This window comes from Bos taurus, chromosome 22, assembly GCF_002263795.3.
Source record: "Bos taurus isolate L1 Dominette 01449 registration number 42190680 breed Hereford chromosome 22, ARS-UCD2.0, whole genome shotgun sequence".
NCBI lineage: Eukaryota > Metazoa > Chordata > Mammalia > Artiodactyla > Bovidae > Bos > Bos taurus.
The window spans coordinates 12,568,137-12,588,138 of NC_037349.1; the positions used below are offsets into that span (position 1 = coordinate 12,568,137).

Genomic DNA, 20,002 nt, shown 5'->3' on the forward strand with positions numbered 1-20,002 from the left:
GATCTACCTCTTTGATTAACTCACTGTTTGGTCTTGGGCCAGTCTCTGGCCCTCTCTGGACATCCTTTCTCTAACCTGCAAAGTGTGGGTTTGTACTCAACAATTTCTGACCACCCACCCTTCTGTGATTCTGGGAAAAAGCAAGATGGCATGGGCAACGTAGTATGAGTTTCCTCACTGGGAAAGATCCAATCTGATAATAATAATAATAAAAGAAAGTAGTTGCCACCATTTGTCTGACCTTGCTTTCCAAGCCTGTGTTGTGAGCTTTGGGAAGGTAATCTTACTAAATCCTCATCATCTTTCCAGGAAGTGGGCACTGTTTTTATTCTTATTTGCCAGCTGAGGAAACTGAACCTTAGAGATGTCAAATACCTTGCCCAGGGTCACAGAGTCAGTCTGCTGGGACACAGTCACAGACGTCTATCTGTGTTCGGAGTTCCCTTCTGCTTTGGGGAAGCCCAGAGCCCAGCAGCCGTGGTGGATCTGATTCAGCCGTGCTCTTAGGGTCAACTGTCCTTTTCAGATGTGCCTTTCTTTCCTTAGACACCAGCATCACAGCTATTTAGGGCTTTTCAATGACCTTCCTAATTTTCTCCCTATTCTGTCTTAGTAAAATGAATGAACGTTTCTTATGATACAAATCTAATTGTCTTCTAGAAATAAAAGTGTTTTCTCTCTTCTTTGTTCCTCAAGACAAAAGAATTTTTTTCCTCTTTTCTTAGGAGTCCACTAATAAGTTAAATTTTTAATGAAAAACTTGATGATTCAACAGTTGGGACAAGGATCAGGTGATAAGGGATGAAACTGTGAACACCCTGAGAACACCCTCTTCCATTGGTTGTCTGAGCCAGAGCTCCAGCAGCATCCCACCACATACTCTGTTCCCAATGCCTTTCACTGTTCTCAGACTTTTCTCCTAAAATCTCAAGATCTTAAGACTCAGGTAAGATGTTCTAAGATTAGGGTCTTAAGATCCTTAATGACTCAGGTCAGGTGTCCTTGTTCTTGTGTTACCAAATAATGTAAGAGTATGCTTTTTTTTTTTAACTTCTGAGTTCTGCATTTAAACATTGAACGCCTCTTAAGCATTGAGGGCAGCGGCCTTATCACACTCATCTTTGGAACAGCTCTGGATCTGAGCTCACGTGTTATATATAATACGTACTCAATAAAGGTTTTGCAGTTTATTAGTCCCATATGTATGTGTCAAAGGCTAAGAAGTACCCATGCTCTTTGGCTCAGTTAGCCCCATGGGAAGGAATTTATCCAAACGAAGTAATTGAAGGGGAGAAAGGAAATTACACAGAAAAGTGCCATAAAATATGTATTTGTTAAATATTAGAAACACATGAAGTGCTTATTAACAGGGTAAGGATAAGTTGCAGTACATGATCTTAATGGAATGTAATTCATTCTGTCATTGGGTAAACAAATACATTGACTTCCAAGGCGTGAGAAATACAGCAATGAGTCAGATGCCTTCAGTGAGTACACAACCTGGCTGAGTCTTCTAAAATAATCATTACAAAACTGTGCAGAGACAGAGCGTTATCTGTGGCCTAATGTTAAGAGAGAGAAAAAAAAAGCAGATTATAGAACTGTCCGTACACTATGACTGCAACTTGAAACATGTGAGGCTGTGAACAGGTCCAGTGGGCACATGAAGATATTGCGTGATTAGATTATAGGTGATATTTTCTTTAGCATCATCACAATTGTTTTTCAAGCTTTAAAGTTTCAGACCATCTCAAACATTAACTGAGAAAGGGAAAGCTGTTCCAGGGACTCGGGCTGTTCAGGTTGGCAGTGGCATGAATGATGAGGTTCTCTCCATATAGGGTTGTCACCAGTTGATTGGGAGGAAATGGTCCAGGCAGCCTGGGAGGACTGAGTCAGGAAAGCCTATCAATCTGTATATCTAGGAGTGTCCATTGAGCACTACTGTGGGAGGCAGCCTTCTCCGTGTCAAGGGCTGCATCACAAGCAGAACCTGTGAGGCCTTTCCAAGTTCTGTCAACAGCACTACTTAAGCATGGCGCCGGGTGGGGGAAAGGCTGAAGTCTGGGAACCTGGCAGGAGGGTTGGAATCTGTGAGAGCTGGAGGCTGGCTCCTCATGCTGCATGCTTCCTACATGAAAAGAGTTATAATTTCCATTCTACAGATGAGGAAACTAAGCTCAGTTGGCCCCCAGTTATCCAGTGGATAAGTGATAGAGTTGAGATTAGAAACCATGCCTTCTCAGTTTGGGCCAGTGTTTCTTTTCTGTTTATTCCCCTGGGTTCTGGATCAGGTGGTGATGCATGTGACCAGATGGAAGAGACCTGCCTGAGGCGGGAGCTGGAGTCCTTTGAGAAAAGAAGGCGCTGGGGAATCTGTTATTGGGACTGCATGATGGAACATCTTGGAGGCCAGGCATTTGAGTTTGGACTTGATACAATGTACGCTAGGGGAACCTTTGTAGGTTTGGGGATATGATAGAGAGGGTTTAATGAAGAAGAGTCTGACATTGTGTGCTGGCCAGTATGATCAGGAGGGAGGCTGGGCCAGACACCCAGGACAGTTGGTGGGCAACTCTTGTTCAGTCTGATCAAAGAAGCACCCACACCTTCAGCTCTTTGGAAATACATCTTCCTGCATCTCCAACCACAATATTGGAATGGAAGCTGCCATCTTGTCTACCTCTTCCCTGTGGATACCATCTCGTGGTCCAGGGATGAAGATCTGATACAAACTTGGCCAATCAGAGCCCTTCCCTGGGGATTTCAACCTTGGCCTCAGAGGGGGATGGGTCTCACTCCCTCTCGGATGACAAAGATGTGTTATGTGAGTCTGGGATCTCTCTTACCACTCAGAGAATTGAGAGTCAGAGGACATGCTAGTTAGACTCAGTCTCTAGTTTTCTCTCACTGAGGACTCACCACCCATTGCCCATGCTATAAGGTGAATGTTACTGCCTCTTTTCAGGCTAAGTTAGTTTGAGTTGAATTTCGGTCATTTATAAGCAAGGAAGTCCTGACATTGGCAGTAAGAGCCATGTCTACTCTTTATCATTCAAATTTTGAGCACAAGTCTTGAAAATACTTTAGGATTGTTTTGGGAGCTTTGGATTCATTGTTTCTTGCATGTAAGAAGTTTTAAAATCTATCCTCATTATTCAGTGTCAACTCAGAAACTCCAGCCTTGCTGGAGGGACACAGCTTTGGGATCCCTTCAGAGAAGGATGGACGCATCTCCATCGCTGGTGTAATGAGTAAAATTGCTGCTCAGAACACTTTCCCGCCTGCTCCTTTGTGATTCAGACAGAGATGAAGAGAAACTGAGGTGGTCAGGATGGCAACACAGGACAGCCAGGCATTTCCTGTACAGACGGTAAAGGTATCGTCTGAACTTCTCTCCAGCAAATGCATAGATAAGGGGATTGAGGCAACAGTGGCTAAATGCAATTGTCTCTGTCACACTGATGGCCAACTTCAGATCTCTCTTCACATCACATTTGGGAAAGAAGTCATAGAGATTGAGTGTCTGTAAGAAAATCATGACATTATAGGGTGTCCAGAAGAGGAAAAAAACGACGACCACCAGAAAGATCAGCCTGATGGCTTTAGCTTTCTTGTGGTTCTTGCAGGAAAACAATGTCTGCATGATTCTGAAGTAACAGTAACTCATAATGAGCAGGGGGAGCAGGAAGCCAAGAAAATTTATTTCCGTGTTGAGGATCACAGGCCAGATTTCCTGCAGGATCTCAGGGTAGTCGCCAAAGCATTCGTTCTCTTTCTCTCTGGTGAACATGAACTGCGGTGTGGCCACCAAGATGGCAGCTGCCCAGACGCCGAGGCTGGTGGTGACACCATGCTGCACGGTCCTGTTGCTCATGGAGTTGGCAGCCAGCACAATGGCCAGGAACCTGTCGACGCTGATAACGGTGATGAAGAATATGCCTCCAAAAAATCCAATGAAGAAGAAGGCAGTGATGAGTTTGCACGTGGCGTGGTGAAGGCCTTGCTCATTTATCACATAGTGAGTCCAGAAGGGCAAGGTGGCTACAAAGAGCAGATCAGACAAGGCCAGGTTCAGGAGGTAAATGTCAGTAATACTTTTGGACCTCTGGCTGTTGATGAGGGCAAACACCACCAGCAAATTTCCCACCAGGCCAAAGGCAAAGACGAGGGAGTAGAGTATGACCACGAAGACAGTTCCCAAGGCCACGATGTCCCCCATATCACAGGCTTCTGCAAGGTCATAATACTCGAAGTTTTCTGAAGTTGATTCAGGGAGGGTGGTGTGCATGGTGAGCACCTGGATGAGAAAGGAAGACAAGTAATGGCATGGGTTCTCAGAGAAACAAAGTTGTAGTTCCACTCCTTACGTACAAAGGCAGACGAAACAAGCTTTTGGTTGGGTGTCTGACCAGTGCATCTCCCAGTGTCCTGTGTGCGGTCTTATTTAATCTCTGTGATGGAGGCTATAACAGACCCCTCTGGCAGAGAGGAAACCAGGCTCTGAGATGCTCAGTGACTTGCCAGAAACGACACAGTAAATGGCTCAGTTAGCATTTGAACGTCAGTCTTTTGAAGCTTGAGACAGATATTTTTTTCTTTGATTTTCAAAAGTCTATCTGAAAGGTAGCCAGCTTAACCAGGGTGTGGATGGGTGAGAGAGGACCATGAGCGAGCAAGGAGGAGAGGGATGGGGTGGTGTGTGTATTAGTTGCTCAGTCATGTCCTGCTCTTTGCAACCCCATAGACTATAGCCTGCCATATATCCTCTGTCCATGGGGATTCTCCAGGCAAGAATATTGGCGTGGGTTGCCATGCCCTCCTCCAGGGGTTCTTCCCAACCCAGGGATCAAACCCAGGTCTCTCACATTGCAGGCAGTTCTTTACCAACTGAGCCACCAGGGAAGCCCAGGAATACTGGCATGGGTAGCCTAACCCTCTTCAGGGGATCTTTCCAACCCAGGAATCAAACTGGGGTCTCCTGCATTGCAGGCGGATTCTTTACCAGCTGAACTGGTGCCATAATTCACACTTCCATTTCAAACTTCCCCAGTGCCATTCTCCACCCCCTTCCTTTCTTCCACCTCTCTACCCTCGGGACTCTTGTTTCTCCTGCTTGAAGACTGAAGAGAGAGGTCTCAGATGTCGCAGAGCCCTGGGCAGACCTGCACCCAGAGACCTGTCTTTGTTTTTGCGAGCCATTTCTTTTCCTCTTCCTCTATGAACCAAGTCTTTCTCTTCCTTAATGAATAATCCTTAAGGATTGTTATTCCTTCCTTAAGGAATAATCCTAGAGTCAGACACTCTAGGGTGATTACCTTGCCTTGATTTGGCCAGGACTCTTCTGGTTTTAGCACTGAAAGCCTCACATTTCGGAAACCCCTAAATTCTAAGTCAACTGGGATGGTCAGTCATCCTACAAGTGCAGAGGGTGTGCCAGCATCATCCAGGCCTCTGCAGTCATGAAGGGGCCAATGGATCCCAGATGGAGGGTGGGCTCAGTTAGCCTGTGAGCTCGGGTTCCAGGGGCTAATAATAATTACCAGTCCTGCACTTCAGTGTGGCCTACCCTCCCCTACTGTTCTTCTCCTGTTTCTTTCTGGGCAGGAATGGAAAGGCAAGACATTTCTCAGTTTGGGAAGTGACACATGCCCATCCTCCCTTCTCCCAGCCAGGACTCACTCCAGAGTCTGCAAGGGGAGTCCTTTCGCAGATGGATGGACCTCTGGGGCCCCTCCTCTTCCTTGTGATACCACGAGACAGGCTCTCAGAAACCTCAGCACACACCTTCTGCTTGTCACTGCCTGTCTCCCAGCACAGCTAAAACCAAAGCTCATACTTCTCTAACCAAGGGAGTTTCCACACCTTGCTACACCCTTTTCATGCTGGTTGTACCAAGATGGTGTCTCTGCCAAGGGGAGGACCCACCCTTTGCTTCTCCCTTCCCAGCCTCAGCTTGGTATGCTGATCTACTTCTCTGTCTCACCCAGCCTGCTGGCGAAGTGGCCCAAGGCCTTCTGACCTGGGCCATCTCAGGCTGGGATGGAGTCCTCAGCCCCAGGAAAGTGTGTGCTCTTTGCTCTTGGCTACAATGCCCTTTTCTCAGAGAGGATCCTCTAGCCATGACCTTAATCAATAAAAGTTAAGTTGAACCGTATAAAGTGGCTGATGTTCAACCATTTTAAGTGACAGAGATGTCAGATGCTCAGCTGAAATGTGGGGAGGCAGGGAGCAGTCGTGTGGTGCAAGTGGCTTGCAGCAGGAGCCCGTCTTCCCGGACTTGGAGCTTGTAGGATAGCCAACAGTCAAGTCCTTGTTGGGGATGCTGGGGCTGGCTCCCCTCTTCCTCCTCCTCCTCCCCCCAGTGTCAGGAGCTGGCAGTGTTGACCTAGAGAGGAGTCCAAGGACAACAAAAGTCATTTTATGTCTCTTCGGGGCCTGTATTCAGTCCTAAAGCCCAGGAACTTGCTGCTTTTAGATTGACTTGATTTTTTTTTTTTTGGAAACTAAACACATTTTAATAGAAAACAAAATACAAAATAAACTCTTTTCAGAAAACAGAAATATTTAATCCTTTTCCCACAAATTAGAAGCTGCTTCATCCTCAGAGCATAGTTTTTGATGCCTGTGTTTGTACTTAAGATTTGTTTCAGACTGTTCATTAAACTGCTATTGCAAAGCAGGTGGGAGGGATGGTCTCAGGAGGAAAAGATGCTAGAAAAGCCACACCTCAGAATCATTTGGAAATTCAACATTGTTTAATTCTTTCTTTTGACTTTTCACTTCTAATTATTTTCATTTCTTTACCACAGTCCGTCCTTTTAGGGGAGAGAATTGTTAAAAGAAGTGCAGCCACAAAATGAATCTTTCTTTCCCACCATTGCTGCGAGAGCCCAAGACTTTCTCAGTCAAATCTGCCCACCCACTTCTAGAAACATGTCAGCTGGAGTGACCCAACTGTCACCCAGGAATTTTCCCTTTCTCCCAATACACTGTGCGACCAAGTTCTCTGAATTCCCTGAACCTCAAAATTCCAAGTATTCCAAAATTCCACAGCCAGTGCCAGGAGTAAAACCTGAAAGACGAGAGCAGAGAAGGCCCCCTCTGCCAGGGCTAGGTTTCTTCTTCTCAATAATAATTATTAACAATAACAAAAAGTCCTGGGTTCTGTAGTCATAGAAAAGGAAAGACGTCTGCCAGGATGACGCTGCCCCCTTCCCTGATTCTCACCCCCGCATTCCTACCTGGCTAGAGTGCCTTCCGCCCAGTGATCCTGCGGCATTGCTCCCGGAGAGGGCACCTGGCAAACACCCGCAGGTCAAGGGCAGCCCCAGCGAGGCAAGGGCACCTTGGTGCCAGAGATAGGGAGGGGCCGCACGAGGACACAGTGGGATCTCCGTGATTCCTGTCTCATTTGTTCCCCATCACCACCCTTCCTGCCCCTGTCCTTCCACACTTGGGGGCTGAGTGCAGAGTGGTGGGTTGGGGACATCTGCAGGGCAAGGGGGGACACGGGGAGTCTTTCACAGTCAGTCAGTGATTCCATCTGTCTGTCCTAAGACTTGCCGTCTGGAGCTCTTCACATGCCCCAGTCTGAGATTGACTTGGTTTTTGCCAAACATGCACGTGCTGGGTCTCATGTTCTCTCGGCACTGTGTCTCATACACAGGGACCTCCTACTAATCTTCAGGAAGGTGTCTCTGGATCACTGAAGAGCAAGGAGACAGGCGAGAAGGGCACAGGCACACACATCGCAGCCCTGGGCCAGGCGCCCAGTAAGGAGAGAGGAGGACCGGGCACCTCCTTGCCCCCTGGCCCCTGTTTGTTTCAGACATCCTGGCCTCCCCCGAGCTCTTGCTGCACCTCCCCTGACCTCTCATCACAAATATCCCCGGAGCCCTTCAGCAGGGCAGTGAATTAAATACAGAACTTTCCTTTCAGAACTGTAATAAGGCTTAAATAACACCAAGTGTCTAGAACTTGATAGTTTTATCCAGGCACCTTTTCAGGAAAGGTGAGCCCAAGCAGGACCTTTTATTTCTAGGTCCTCTGAGATGTTCCAGCCCTGGGCCAGGAACCTGAAGATAGGACTCTTGGCAGCAGATGAGAGTGGGGCCAATGCCCAGGGGTCAGAGGGCTGTCAGGGATCTACTTGACTTTCACTCAGGCTGGACACTGGCCTCCTGGCCCCTGAGGGGCCAGAAATCAAGTGCAAGAATCCAATGCAATAAGCCCTTGCAGCATGTAGTAAGTGACATCCATGTAGATGGGGTTGCCAGGGGAAGGGTGGGTGCTGGAATGAAGCATTAGCATAATGCTGCTAATTATTAGCTGCACTAACCCAGGCTGCACTACACACATCCCCCCAACTATACTTGGGCCTCCTCACCCTCTGCTCTGTTAAGTCAACGTTTTACTAAATGATGCTGAGCTGAGAGAGTCTGGGCTAAACCTAGAAGCTGAGCTTTGAGTACACATGGCTGTCTTAGTCATGTAAAAATGAATTTTGTAGAACCTGCTTTAAAAAACACCCAGCCAGCTCTACTGCTGATCCTGTCCTACTTCCTCCGGTCACTTCCTTTTCTTTGGCCTGCTCACTTATTTTTTAACCTTTTTTTTTTTTGGGTCATTATTACCCACTTTTTCCAACTGGCTTCCCTTTTCTGTACTTCCTTCTCATTAGGTGGCCTCCATCCCCTTTCTTCTCCCTAACGTCTTTTTCGTGTTGCTTCCCCCTGTCTTTTGGCTTCACGTCCTGCTTACCGTTTTCTAGATCCAATGTGCCTTGTTTGTTTACCTCCCTTGCTCTCTTTCTATGGCCTTTTAGGCCCTTGAGTACAGAAGGGTTTGAGGTTCAGTCTAATGCCAATTGTTAGGCTTAATATTTTTCTTTTGGACCAAACAAAACTCAGGAATTGCTTGATCCTGGATCCCGACTTTCCCCACGTGGGTGCCACTGTCTCTTGACATTCCAGAACCTGAGGTTATCCTCTGAAAGCCCTGGTTTAGAAGGAGAGAAGGCTGCCATTCCTGGGGACCCGCTAAGTGTCATGCTACAGACACAAGACCCTATTTAATTCTTGCCACAACACCTCTTGGGAAATGACTACAAAATAACCACCAGCAAGCAGAGAGACTTGAGTAACTTATCAAAGGAGCAGCAGAGCCAGGATTTTAAGCCAGATGCGTCTCTTCACAAAGCCATGCTTCCTGCCCTGCACTGGGTTTTTCCTCTTGGAGGGAAATTCTGCAGGTTACTGCAGGCCACATCTCTAGAACAAGAGCTGGAAAATAGTAGAGGTGACCCCCCCTCCTTTAAAGGATAAAATTCATGATGTGACCCTGAGCACTGTTCCTGGGTTTAGACTCGGGACCCAGAAGGCTGACCCGCAGTGAGATAGCAGGTGGGGAATGGAGGGGGAGGAGATATTATTTGCCTCTCCAGCTGTGACCAGGTGGTGGTCCTCACTGTCAGACCCTCAGAATCTAACTCTCAGTAATGTGGTGAGAAAATTTAGATCCTTTTCTCTGGAGAAGAAAAGGTTGAAAGCTAAAGGATCAGCTTCTTTCCTGCCTTCAAATACGCAGAGTTGCTCTTCAGAGCTGCATACTTCATAGGGGTCCACACACCCTGAGATCAGCTGGCAGACCCTGAGCACCTCCCTCCCAGCTGTGCCTCAGTGCCTTGATGTGGGTAATGCAAACCCTGGACTGGACCATCTCTGAGAGCCCGGTCAGCCCTGGATCATCAGTTTTCCAAGGACCGAACAGAAGGAAACAGTCTTAAAAGAGCAGCATGAGTCCTGGGTCGGAGAAGTGCAGCCTCGTGTCCACAGAGTGACTGCCTAGCAACCTGCGAAGCTTCTGGGCTCACAGGCACCCAGCATTTAGATGAGCTTCTGCTTGGAGACAGAGAGCTGAATCAGTTAACTTTGGGTTCTGACAAATCTGGAGTTCACCACGGGCAATAGGAAGGTTCTCAGTCTGACCCCAAGTCCACTCCCCTGGCTCTTTGAGCCCCTGTGTTTTCAGAACCTGGTGGTTTTCCAGTTTACAATGATAGTTATTTTTATAAGAGACCTTTCCTTAGGATTCAGAGAGAGCGAAGGCTGAGAAGGCAAAAATCAGGCAGATGGAGGGGCCTTGAATTCCATGCTGAGGGGCAGTGGCCACATTTTACAACTTACACCGCATCTTCCATGCACTACATTGAGTGACTCTATTCTTCCAGCAAGTCATCAACCTAGAAGGACTTGGCATGACCACCCCCCAGCATTTTATACAAGCCAAATGCACACCCCAAGCCAAGACCAGTAACAGGAAAAGACCATACATGGGGAAGGCCCCTGTGCTCGTGCGTGAGCTGGCCCTGCACAGAACCCGCCTTTGTTCTGGGCCACGCCTCCCTCTGCTTTCCTCTGCAGTGTCCTTACTGGTATTTATCTCTGTCAAAGTAAACTGTGAAATCTAGAAAAGAAATGCTTTATGATTTTCCTTTTTTAATAACTGAAGAAGACATGGACTCACTTATTAATTAATTGTGGATTAAGTCAATATCTATTAAGTATCTTTACCATACACTGGCATAAGGACAAGTAAAAATTTAAAATAAGAGGCTTAATTCTCCTTGTTGAAAATAAGGGAGAAGAGTCCCCTTATCTCTTTTTTCTTAGAGCATTTACTTTAGAAGATATATAGTTGTCCCTTCTCCCCTCTTGGACATGTGATCATTTCCTCTGCAGCTTTCCAGCTGGGAGCCATCTCTTTGAAATGCACATGTTGGTGGCCAGACTCCCAGTGCCAGGGGAGGAGAGGAGCCTGACTTGGGCAGGAACCTGGCTCCAAGTTACACAACTACTTCTGATGATAAAGGGATGAGAAGCTTGTTTCTCCTCTGGACGGATGAAGCCAGCTAATACAGATGACCATGCTGAACTTGGGATGAACTGTGTGTGACTGTCAGGTTCCCTGACTTGAGCTCTAGTTGTTGAGTGTCTTGAGTGTCTAAGGAGTTGTATCTGAAGTGAGATGTTTTTGTGTCTCTTTACTACCGCGTAGCGGTTTGCCTGTGAAGCATTTGATGTTTAATTCTTATTCAGTAATGACAGAGTTCTTCTAAACAGACATTTCTCCAAAGAAGACATACAAATGGCTAACAAACATGAAAAAATGCTCAACATCACTCATTATCAGAAAAATGCAAATCAAAACTACAATGTGGTACCATCTCATGCCAGTCAGAATGGCTGCTATCAAAAAGTCTATAAACAATAAATGCTGGAGAGGGTGTGGAGAAAAGGGAACCCTCTTACACTGTTGGTGGGAATGCAAACTAGTACAGCCACTATGGAGAACAGTGTGGAGATGCCTTAAAAAACTGGAAATAGAACTGCCATACGACCCAGCAATCCCACTGCTGGATATCACATCTAGGAAACCAGAAGGGAAAGAGACACGTGTACCCCAATGTTCATCGCAGCACTGTTTATAATAGCCAGGACATGGAAGCAACATAGATGTCCATCAGCAGACGAATGGATAAGAAAGCTGTGGTACATATACACAATGGAGTATTATGCAGCCATTAAAAAGAATACATTTAAATCAGTTCTAATGAGGCGGATGAAACTGGAGCCTATTATACAGAGTGAAGTAAGTCAGAAAGAAAAACACCAATACAGTATATTAATGCATACATATGGAATTTAGAAAGATGGCAATGATGACCCTATATGCAAGACAGCAAAAGAGACACAGATGTAAAGAACAGACTTTTGGACTCTGTGGGAGAGGGCGAGGCGGGGATGATTTGGGAGAATAGCATTGAAACATGTATATTACCATATGTGAAATAGATGGCCAGTCCAGGTTCGATGCATGAGGCAGGGTGCTCAGGGCTGGTGCACTGGGATGACCCTGAGGGATGGGATGGGGAGGGAGGTGGGAGGGGGGTTCAGGATGGGGGACACATGTACACCCATGGCTGATAGCTGTGCATGTATGGCAAAACCACCACAATATTGTAAAGTAATTAGCCTCCAATTAAAACAAACAAACAAAAAATAATGACAGAGTTCTTTCTCTACTATCTTCATGGAGAGGGTTTTCTGGGTCAGATATTTTGCTTTTCATTCTGTTTCCCCAACAATAGGTACTGTGCTTGTTTCTGTGGAGGTAAAAATGTCTAAGATACAGTCTCTGTGAATTTTTTATTATTGTTTCATAACAAGAGTGTAAGAAAAGTGATGGGGTGCATTTGATAAGTGCCCTTTGAATATGGGCCAATTTTGCATTTATCTATAAATTCATCTAAGCATTTCTGGTTGTATTTCATGCATGTTATTGTGGTGGCTGTGGTCTGTTCATTGTCACTGCTGAATAGGATTGCACCGTGTGAGTGTCCCGCGGTTATCATTTGTTTTATGCTGGTGCACACTGGTGGCTTTCAGTTTGAGACCTTGGTGAACGGTGCTGCATAAACATTTTTGTGTATACATCTACATCCCCTATAGTATGAATGCTCTTTTTTTCGGCTAGGAAAAGGAGTACGTCAAGGCTGTATATTGTCACCCTGCTTATTTAACTTATATGCAGATTACATCATGAAAAACACTGGGCTGGAAGAAGCATAAGCTGGAATCAAGATTGCCAGGAGAAATATCAATAACCTCAGATATACAGATGACACCACCCTTATGGCAGAAAGTGAAGTGGAACTAAAGAGCCTCTTGATGAAAGTGAAAGAGGAGAGTGAAAAAGTTGGCTTAAAGCTCAACATTCAGTAAACTAATATCATGGCCTCTGGTCCCATCACTTCATGGGAAATAGATAGGGAAACAGGGGAAACAGTGTCAGACTTTATTTTTTTGGGCTCCAATATCACTGCAGATGGTGAGTGCAGCCATGAAATTAAAAGACGCTTACTCCTTGGAAGACAAGTTATGAACAACCTAGATAGCATATTCAAAAGCAGAGACATTACTTTGCCAACAAAGGTCCATCTAGTCAAGGCTATGGTTTTTCCAGTGATCATGTATGGATGTGAGAGTTGGACTGTGAAGAAAGCTGAGCTCCAAAGAATTGATGCTTTTGAACCGTGGTGTTGGAGAAGACTCTTGAGAGTCCCTTGGACTGCAAGGAGATCCAACCAGTCCATCCTAAAGGAGATCAGTCCTGGGTATTCATTGGAAGGACTGATGCTGAAGCTGAAACTCCAATACTTTGGCCACCTCATGTGAAGAGTTGACTCATTGGAAAAGACTCTGATGCTGGGAGGGATTGGGGGCAGGAGGAGAAGGGGACGACAGAGGATGAGATGGTTGGATGGCATCACTGACTCGATGGACATAAGTTTGGGTGAACTCTGAGAGTTGGTGATGGACAGGGAGGCCTGGCATGCCGCGATTCATGGGGTCGCAAAGAGTCGGACACGACTGAGCGACTGAACTGATGCGACATGTGGGACCTGAGTTCCCTGACCATGGATTGATTCCATGCAACCTTCATTGGGAACATGGAGCCTTAAACACTGGACCACCAGGGAAGTCCCAGTATGAATGCATTTTTAAAATGCAAACCAAAAAAATAGATCTACTGTATGAATTCACATATGTGAAGGTGAGAAACACGCAAGGATAATCCATGTAAAGCATTAAAATCCTTGTAAAGCTACAAGGACAAGGAGAGAATCAATGACCATAAAGGTGAGGATTGGGGTGATTTCTGGGAGGGCAGGGGTGGCGATCCGGAGACACCTGATGGAGGCTGCTGGGGGCTGGTCAGGTTCTCTGCTGCTGCCTGGATGATGGTTAGATGGGAGATCAGTTTATGAGTTGTTGACCTGCACACTGTCCTTTGAGTGTATTATGTTTTCAAATGAACATAGGTTTAGGGAAAAGACAAAAGGGCACAGGAACAAGAGATGTTGTATAGGTTTTCTTCCCTACCAAGAGTCACAATTCACCCACATGTATGTCCACTCATACTTTCTTAATGAAGATGATGTTTCCCAATGACACAAACCTTCTGAGCCCGAATGTCCTCACGGTGATTATAAAAGCATACATCAATGTTGAACATCAAAGTCTGTCAGCAATTTATTACTAAAATGGTTTTCATTATAAATACAGTAGATGCTCATTATAAAAAATGCAGATGGTGCAAAAAAGCATGGAAGAAAAAGGAAAGAAAAAACTCAAGAAAGAAAGAAAAAATATACATTTTTTAAATTATAGGGAAAAAAAATAAAGACCTAGACAAGGAAAAGACAACACACTTTTGAACAGAAAGTCAAGAATAAGGTAGTGCCAGAGGAAAGATCATTAAGGGCTTGCTGTCCATTTTACTTATTTTGTTCCTAAAAATACAAATTGTATGTATATGCTTCAGACTCTACAGTGGATTCTTACTGCTCCTATTTAAAAAAAAAGTCTTTTTAGGAATACATAGAGAAGGAGCATAAAACAGATGTGGAAAGTTAACAATAATAATAATAATGGGAGTTCCCTGGTGGTCCTATTTGCTAGGACTCCACGATTTTATTGCCCTGGCTGTGTTGAATCCCTGGTTAGGGAACTAAGATCTTGCAACACTTGCAGTACGGCCAGAAAAAAAATGATGATGATAATAATAACTTTGATGTTGTTTCTTACCTTAGAAAGTTAACAGTAATCCCTCAATATCATCCAGATACAACCTTACCTTTTAATTTTTTCTTTTATTGTAGTTGATTCATAGTGTGTTAATTCTGCTATAGAATAGTGATTCATATATGTATATATTCTTTTCCATTATGGTTAATTATAGGATATTGAATATAGTTCCCTCGGCTGTAGTGTAGAACCTTGTTTTTTATCCACCCTATATATAATAGCTTGCAGATGCAATTTTAAATGATGCTTTTTTAATGAGCATTTCTCCATGCCCCTGAAACGTAATTACTAATACTTCTAATCATATTTCACCATGTTGAGCACATCGTAAGTGACCTAATCAGTCACTATCTCCCCCTACCAAGCGCCCTAGTACATTTAGGCTGTAAGATCCTCTGGAAAATGGTCTCCCTTGTTGGCAAGTAAAGCAAACCAGCCTCATTAGCCCACTTTGACCTCTGACCACAGTGCCTCACCCAGGGCGCCCACAGGTGTGAAATAAGCCCTTCGCTCCTACCTGGGCTGGGTCTGGGGAGGGAACCTCGAGAGGTGGCGATGTGCCCGTCAGTCTTCCTGTCCCACGCACAGTCTGTCAGAGAGTATCTCCCTCTCCTCTGAGGGCATCTTTATTTGCAAAGTTAGCCAATAGTATCTGGTTTCCTGTGAGGCAGACTATCTTTAGATGCCGCTGCAGGCTCAGAAGCTCCAGGCTAGAGGCCAGCTGAGATGGGAGGGTCTGAAGTCAGAGACTCGGAAGAGCCTGGGGCAGACCCAGAGGGGCTAGGAGGGAGTGTGTTTACTTGGGCACTGTGTTACCTCTCTAACGGGGCCACGGGCAGGGAACAGAGTAGCTCTCTTTAATGATGTGCCTTCAGGAGGCCCAGAAACTGAGCCTCGGTTTTCCTGCTAATACAAGGGAACCCATAATACTTACCCGACAGCACTGGGGTGCAGATTAAATGAGCTACAGTTTTTCTTTTCAAAGTGTGATCCCAGCTGGGAGCTTCTCTGATGCAGCACCTCAGGCCGCCGCCACCCCAGACCTCTTGAATCAAACTCTGCATTTTTTTTTGATGCCTTCTAAGCTTTTATTTGCAATAAAGAAAAGTCATCTCTAGGTATCTGTATTTTTTGTATTTTTTCATGTGACACACTTTATTGTGAATCTACTTTATTGTAGTGGTCTGGGACCAAACTCACAATATTTCTAAGGTATGCTTACATTGTTTTATTAAAAAAAATTTTTTTCTATCAAAGTGTTTTTGACTTACAGCGTTTCAGGTATACAGCAAAGTGATTCAGTTACGCATACATCCATCCATACATATATATTCTTTTTCAGATTTTTTTCCATTATAGGTTATTATAAGATATGAAACATAGAGACTGTATTTTAATGAAATTTTTAGGAGTTTGATATAAACACAATGAATCTGAGAGGCATTGATACAGAAAGCACCTACTGAGTGCCTGGCTCCTGGTGGATACTTAATAATTACGGTTCCCCTCACCTCCCTCAGGGCACTTGGTGGTTCCCTGTGCCCTGCAGTCAAGCCCAAGCTCTGTATCTGAAGGGCAATGGCCCAGGCTGCTCTTGCGGGATGTGGTACCTGGCCAGGCCCTGATGTCCAGGCCATGCTGCTGCTCCCCGCCCTGGCCAGCTGCTTCTCTGACTTAATCTCAGTCACCTCGGCTGCACTGCCTTCCCGCTACTTCCTTACTTGCCTAAGTCATGTTTAAGGCCAAGCCTCCCTCTGGTCTGTCTTTATCCCAGGATCTGACCAGGTTCTGCCTCCAGTGGGCCTTCAGCACACATGTTCATTGAGTGGTCAGTGACACGATCCGCCCGCCAAGGCCTTCCCTGGCTGCCACTGTTCTCACAGCCTGCACCCAGCACACCCCTGGGTCTCCTGTGGTCTCCGCAGGGTGGGTTTACTCCGTCAGCTTCCACCTCGCCTTCTCCCCATCCAGAACCAGCTGTGGTGGGACTGCAGTGCCACAGGCCGGGTGTGGCCACCTGGTGTTTGAGGAAGTCCGTTGCCCCGTTTCCTTTCTCAGTCTCTCCCTGGCCTCAGTCTCAGGCCACCTTTCCCTGCCTTTGGCCAGGCTGAAATGTGTGCCAAAAATAATCCACAGACTGCTGCTAGACACCCCCAGGTGGGAACGCAATACAGAGGAGCCAGTCCCACTGAGGACTGGCAGATGGACTTCACTCAAAAGCCTCAAGCTGCAGGAAACTTCAGATACTTGCTCGTGTTTGTGGACACTTTTTCTTTTCTGATTTTTGGCCGCACCACACACAGCAGGCAGGATATTAGTTCCTTGACTAGGGATTGAACCCATGTCCCCAACAGTAGAAGCATGGAGTCCTAACCACTGTACCACTAGGGAATTCCCTATGGACACCTTTTCAGAATGCGTGGAAGCATATTCCACCCAGACAGAGAAAAACTATGAAGTAGTTAAAACCCTCCTTAAGGAACTCTTTCTCCAAGTTGGATTGTCTACACCCTTCAAAGTGACGATGAGCCTGCTTCTGTCTCCAGTATAACCCACCAGGTATCTAAAACCATTGCATATTGTTGGCAACTATATTCATCCTGAAGACTACAATCAACAGGAAAAATTGAGAAAATGAATCACATACTGAAAGTGACCGCTGCTGAAATAAGTCAGGAGACTAACTTGGAGTAAGGCCTTGCCAGTTGCCCTGCGATGGATTAGAGTGGCTCCCAGAAGTAAGCCCTCAGGAATACTGTGTGGTAGACTGTTCCAGGTGTCTGCCTGGGCAGGAGAATCTGTAGAGGTCTTAAAGGACCTAGCAGTCACCAACTATGTTAAGATTTGGGTACTGTATGAACTTCTGTTCGTGAGTTTGCTTCCAATACATCCACCTACCCAACTAAGATGGTACAGCACCCCCTCCAGCCTGGGGATCGAGTCCTCCTTGAAACCTGGAGAGAACAAGGGCCTGGGCATCGACTTGCTGCTAAGTGGACAGGACGATACAAGGTACTGCAGAACACTTACTCCTCTGATAAATCAGCCAGGACAAGACCATGGATTCCCCACACCTGAGTAGAACTCACTCCTCCAGAGATTTGACGGCATGAAGAAAAGCAGACTTGGCCTTGTGAGGTGTCAGGCAATATTAAGTTGCTGTTTGGAGTCAAGCCTCTTACCAGATAATTGATGATGACTCTTGCTCTTCTCTTTGGTTTCACTACACTGGTGACAGCCACTTGTTGGAAAGGAAATGCTTTAATAAAGCTATCTCAAGGGTGGCCAAAGGGGGAAAATAACCCTCTTTTTTTGAAGATATAAAGGTCATAGGCAGAGCATCATGGGCAGCCTTATTCCAAGTTTATGTGTATGTTCAAGTGCTTGTCTAAGTGTTGTGACCGGGCCATGAAAAGGGTATCCACATCCCCACGATTCAAACTGTTCATGCCCAGCCTGGGACTCAGGAATACTTCCAGCCCCAAGTTGGCCATTTGCATGACACGACCACCCCATCTTCACACCTGTTTGGTAGGAGGTAGCCAGAATGGCCGTCACCCCTTCTCCTACAGGATCGTGGGATGGGCGCTGATGGAGGTGAGCTGGAACAGAGAACACGTCTGGCGCCATATTGGACCTAGTCCTCTAGCTCTCGCGCTGTGCTCTGTTTGCTGTGCTTAGTTCTGCTGGCTCTGCACCTTGTAAAAGATCCATGCCTACAGCCAGAAATATACATAATAGCCCTTTCTCAAAGCTCTGCCTTTCAGGCTTGACCTTTAAAGGTGAAACACTTTCCCATTCATATAGAGATAAAAAGACGCAGGACAGAGAATAACCGTTGTCCTGGAGGTACATTGTTACAAGACCTTCCTGGCCAGCTGTAAGAACAAAGGATTATCACATGCCTCCCAGGGTCTGGCCAGCACCAAGAAGTCTGCAATAACCAGCCACACTCCATCTGCTTTTAGTATAAAAGGACTCTTGAGTTCTCACTCAGGTAAGAAGGCTCTTTGGGACACTGGTCACCCATCTTCTTGGTCTGCTGGCTTTCCAAATGAAGCTGTTATTCCTTGTCTTCACACCTCGTCTCTCAATTTATTGGCCTTTCATGTGGGGAGCGGGCTTCCCTGGTGACCCAGATGGTAAAGAATCTGCCTGCAATGCCAGAGACTGGGGTCTATCCCTGGGTTGGGAAGATCCCCTGGAGAAGGGAATGGCAGCCCACTCCAGTATTCATGCCTGGAGAATCCCATGGACAGAGGCTACAGTCTATGGGGTCACAAAGAGTTGAACATGACTGAACAACTAACACTTCCACTTTTTTTTCACTTTCATGTGGGGAGTAGTAGAAACTTAGGCTCAGGAACTGGGTAAAGGAAGCTTTAACTAACCTTATTGTGGTAAATATTTTACAGTCTATACATGTATCAAATCATCACATAGTAAGAGTAACTTACACATTAACACTTAAACTTATGTAATATTATATGTCAGTTATATCCAATAAAGCTGGAAATAAATATTGGGAAAAAAATTTTAAGCAAAAAGAAAACGTGTCTGTCATTCTCCAGGAGTCTCCTTTGGGTTGAAACATTTCTAAACCTCAACAGAATCAGGCAGAAGTTCTACAGGCTTATTTGCAAATTGAAGCACAAGTGTCCCTTTATTCCAAAATGAGTTTTCTTTTGCAGGCTAACTCTTAACCAGTGTTTGGTAACCACCGCTATTGTAGTGTTTGTACCTGTGTAAAGTTTTTGTACCAGCCTGACTCATTTGTTTGAGCACTGATTTATTAGGTATTTATTTATTTATTAATTAAATTTTTTTTTTTTTTTTGCACAGTGTTGGGTTTTTGTTGCTGGACTCAGGCTGCTCTCTAGTTTTGGAGCACAGGCTCTAGGGCTCAGAGGCTTCAGGAGCTGTGGTGCACGGGCTTAGCTGTTCCGCAGCACGTGGGATCTTCCTGGACCAGGGATCAAACCTGGGTCCTCTGCTTTGGCAGGCACATTCTTAACCACTGGACCACCAGAGAGTGCCTCAGTTATTTATTAAGCACATCCTGCATGCCATACCCTGTGCACAGGGCTGGCTATTTGTAACATAAACGTGAACAGGGCAGGGTCTCTACCCGATCTCTCCATGGTCTTGATCTGAGTTTGCCTTCCACACTTAAAGGTTGCAAAAAGAGACCGCTCTGGGAACACTGAGTGATCAGTCATTTTCCGGAGGACAGGGGAGTGGTCTGTCTTGCCTCTGTCCACCTAGGGCTCTCTTCCCCCTCCTGGTGTCTCCACTTCTCCCCAGCACTCCCCGAGGCCCAGAGCTTCAAGCTGGACAGCCAGTCAGCACAC

General features: G+C 45.8%; 2 protein-coding genes across 14 annotated transcripts in view; one reads left to right on the forward strand and one right to left on the reverse strand.

Annotated features, from left to right (window-relative positions):
* CCR8 (C-C motif chemokine receptor 8) overlaps positions 1-20,002 on the forward strand; it is a 144,020-nt gene that overhangs the window by 75,681 nt on the left and 48,337 nt on the right. The window contains exon 1 of one of the 9 annotated variants that reach the window (XM_024982427.2): positions 17,932-18,648. The exons of the other annotated variants lie outside the window; for them this stretch is intronic. The gene's annotated coding sequence lies outside the window, so the exon portion shown is untranslated. Of the gene's footprint in view, positions 1-17,931; positions 18,649-20,002 lie in introns of those variants that run through there. 9 annotated transcript variants of the gene reach the window in all.
* CX3CR1 (C-X3-C motif chemokine receptor 1) lies at positions 1,173-15,252 on the reverse strand. Of its 5 annotated transcripts, none has more exons than XM_005222366.5 (3): positions 15,169-15,252; positions 6,178-6,388; positions 1,173-4,300 (listed from the first exon to the last, which is right to left on the reverse strand). In XM_005222366.5, the coding sequence occupies exons 2-3, from the start codon at positions 6,178-6,180 to the stop codon at positions 3,215-3,217; spliced, it is 1,089 nt and encodes a 362-aa protein (XP_005222423.1). In that variant the 5' UTR covers positions 6,181-6,388; positions 15,169-15,252; the 3' UTR covers positions 1,173-3,214. The 5 variants fall into 5 exon arrangements, with proteins under 5 accessions (XP_005222423.1, XP_024838132.1, XP_005222421.1 ...); XM_024982364.2 differs by having other exon boundaries at positions 6,154-6,388; XM_005222364.5 differs by having other exon boundaries at positions 5,987-6,388.

Excerpts from the sequence above, each read along its gene's own strand:
- CX3CR1 (XM_005222364.5), bottom strand. The coding sequence starts at position 6,124 with ATGGCTAGAGGATCCTCTCTGAGAAAAGGGCATTGTAGCCAAGAGCAA. Across the intron at positions 4,301-5,986 it reads CCACTTCGCCAGCAGGCTGG|GTGCTCACCATGCACACCAC; the intron begins GTGAGACAGAGA and ends TTTCTCATCCAG.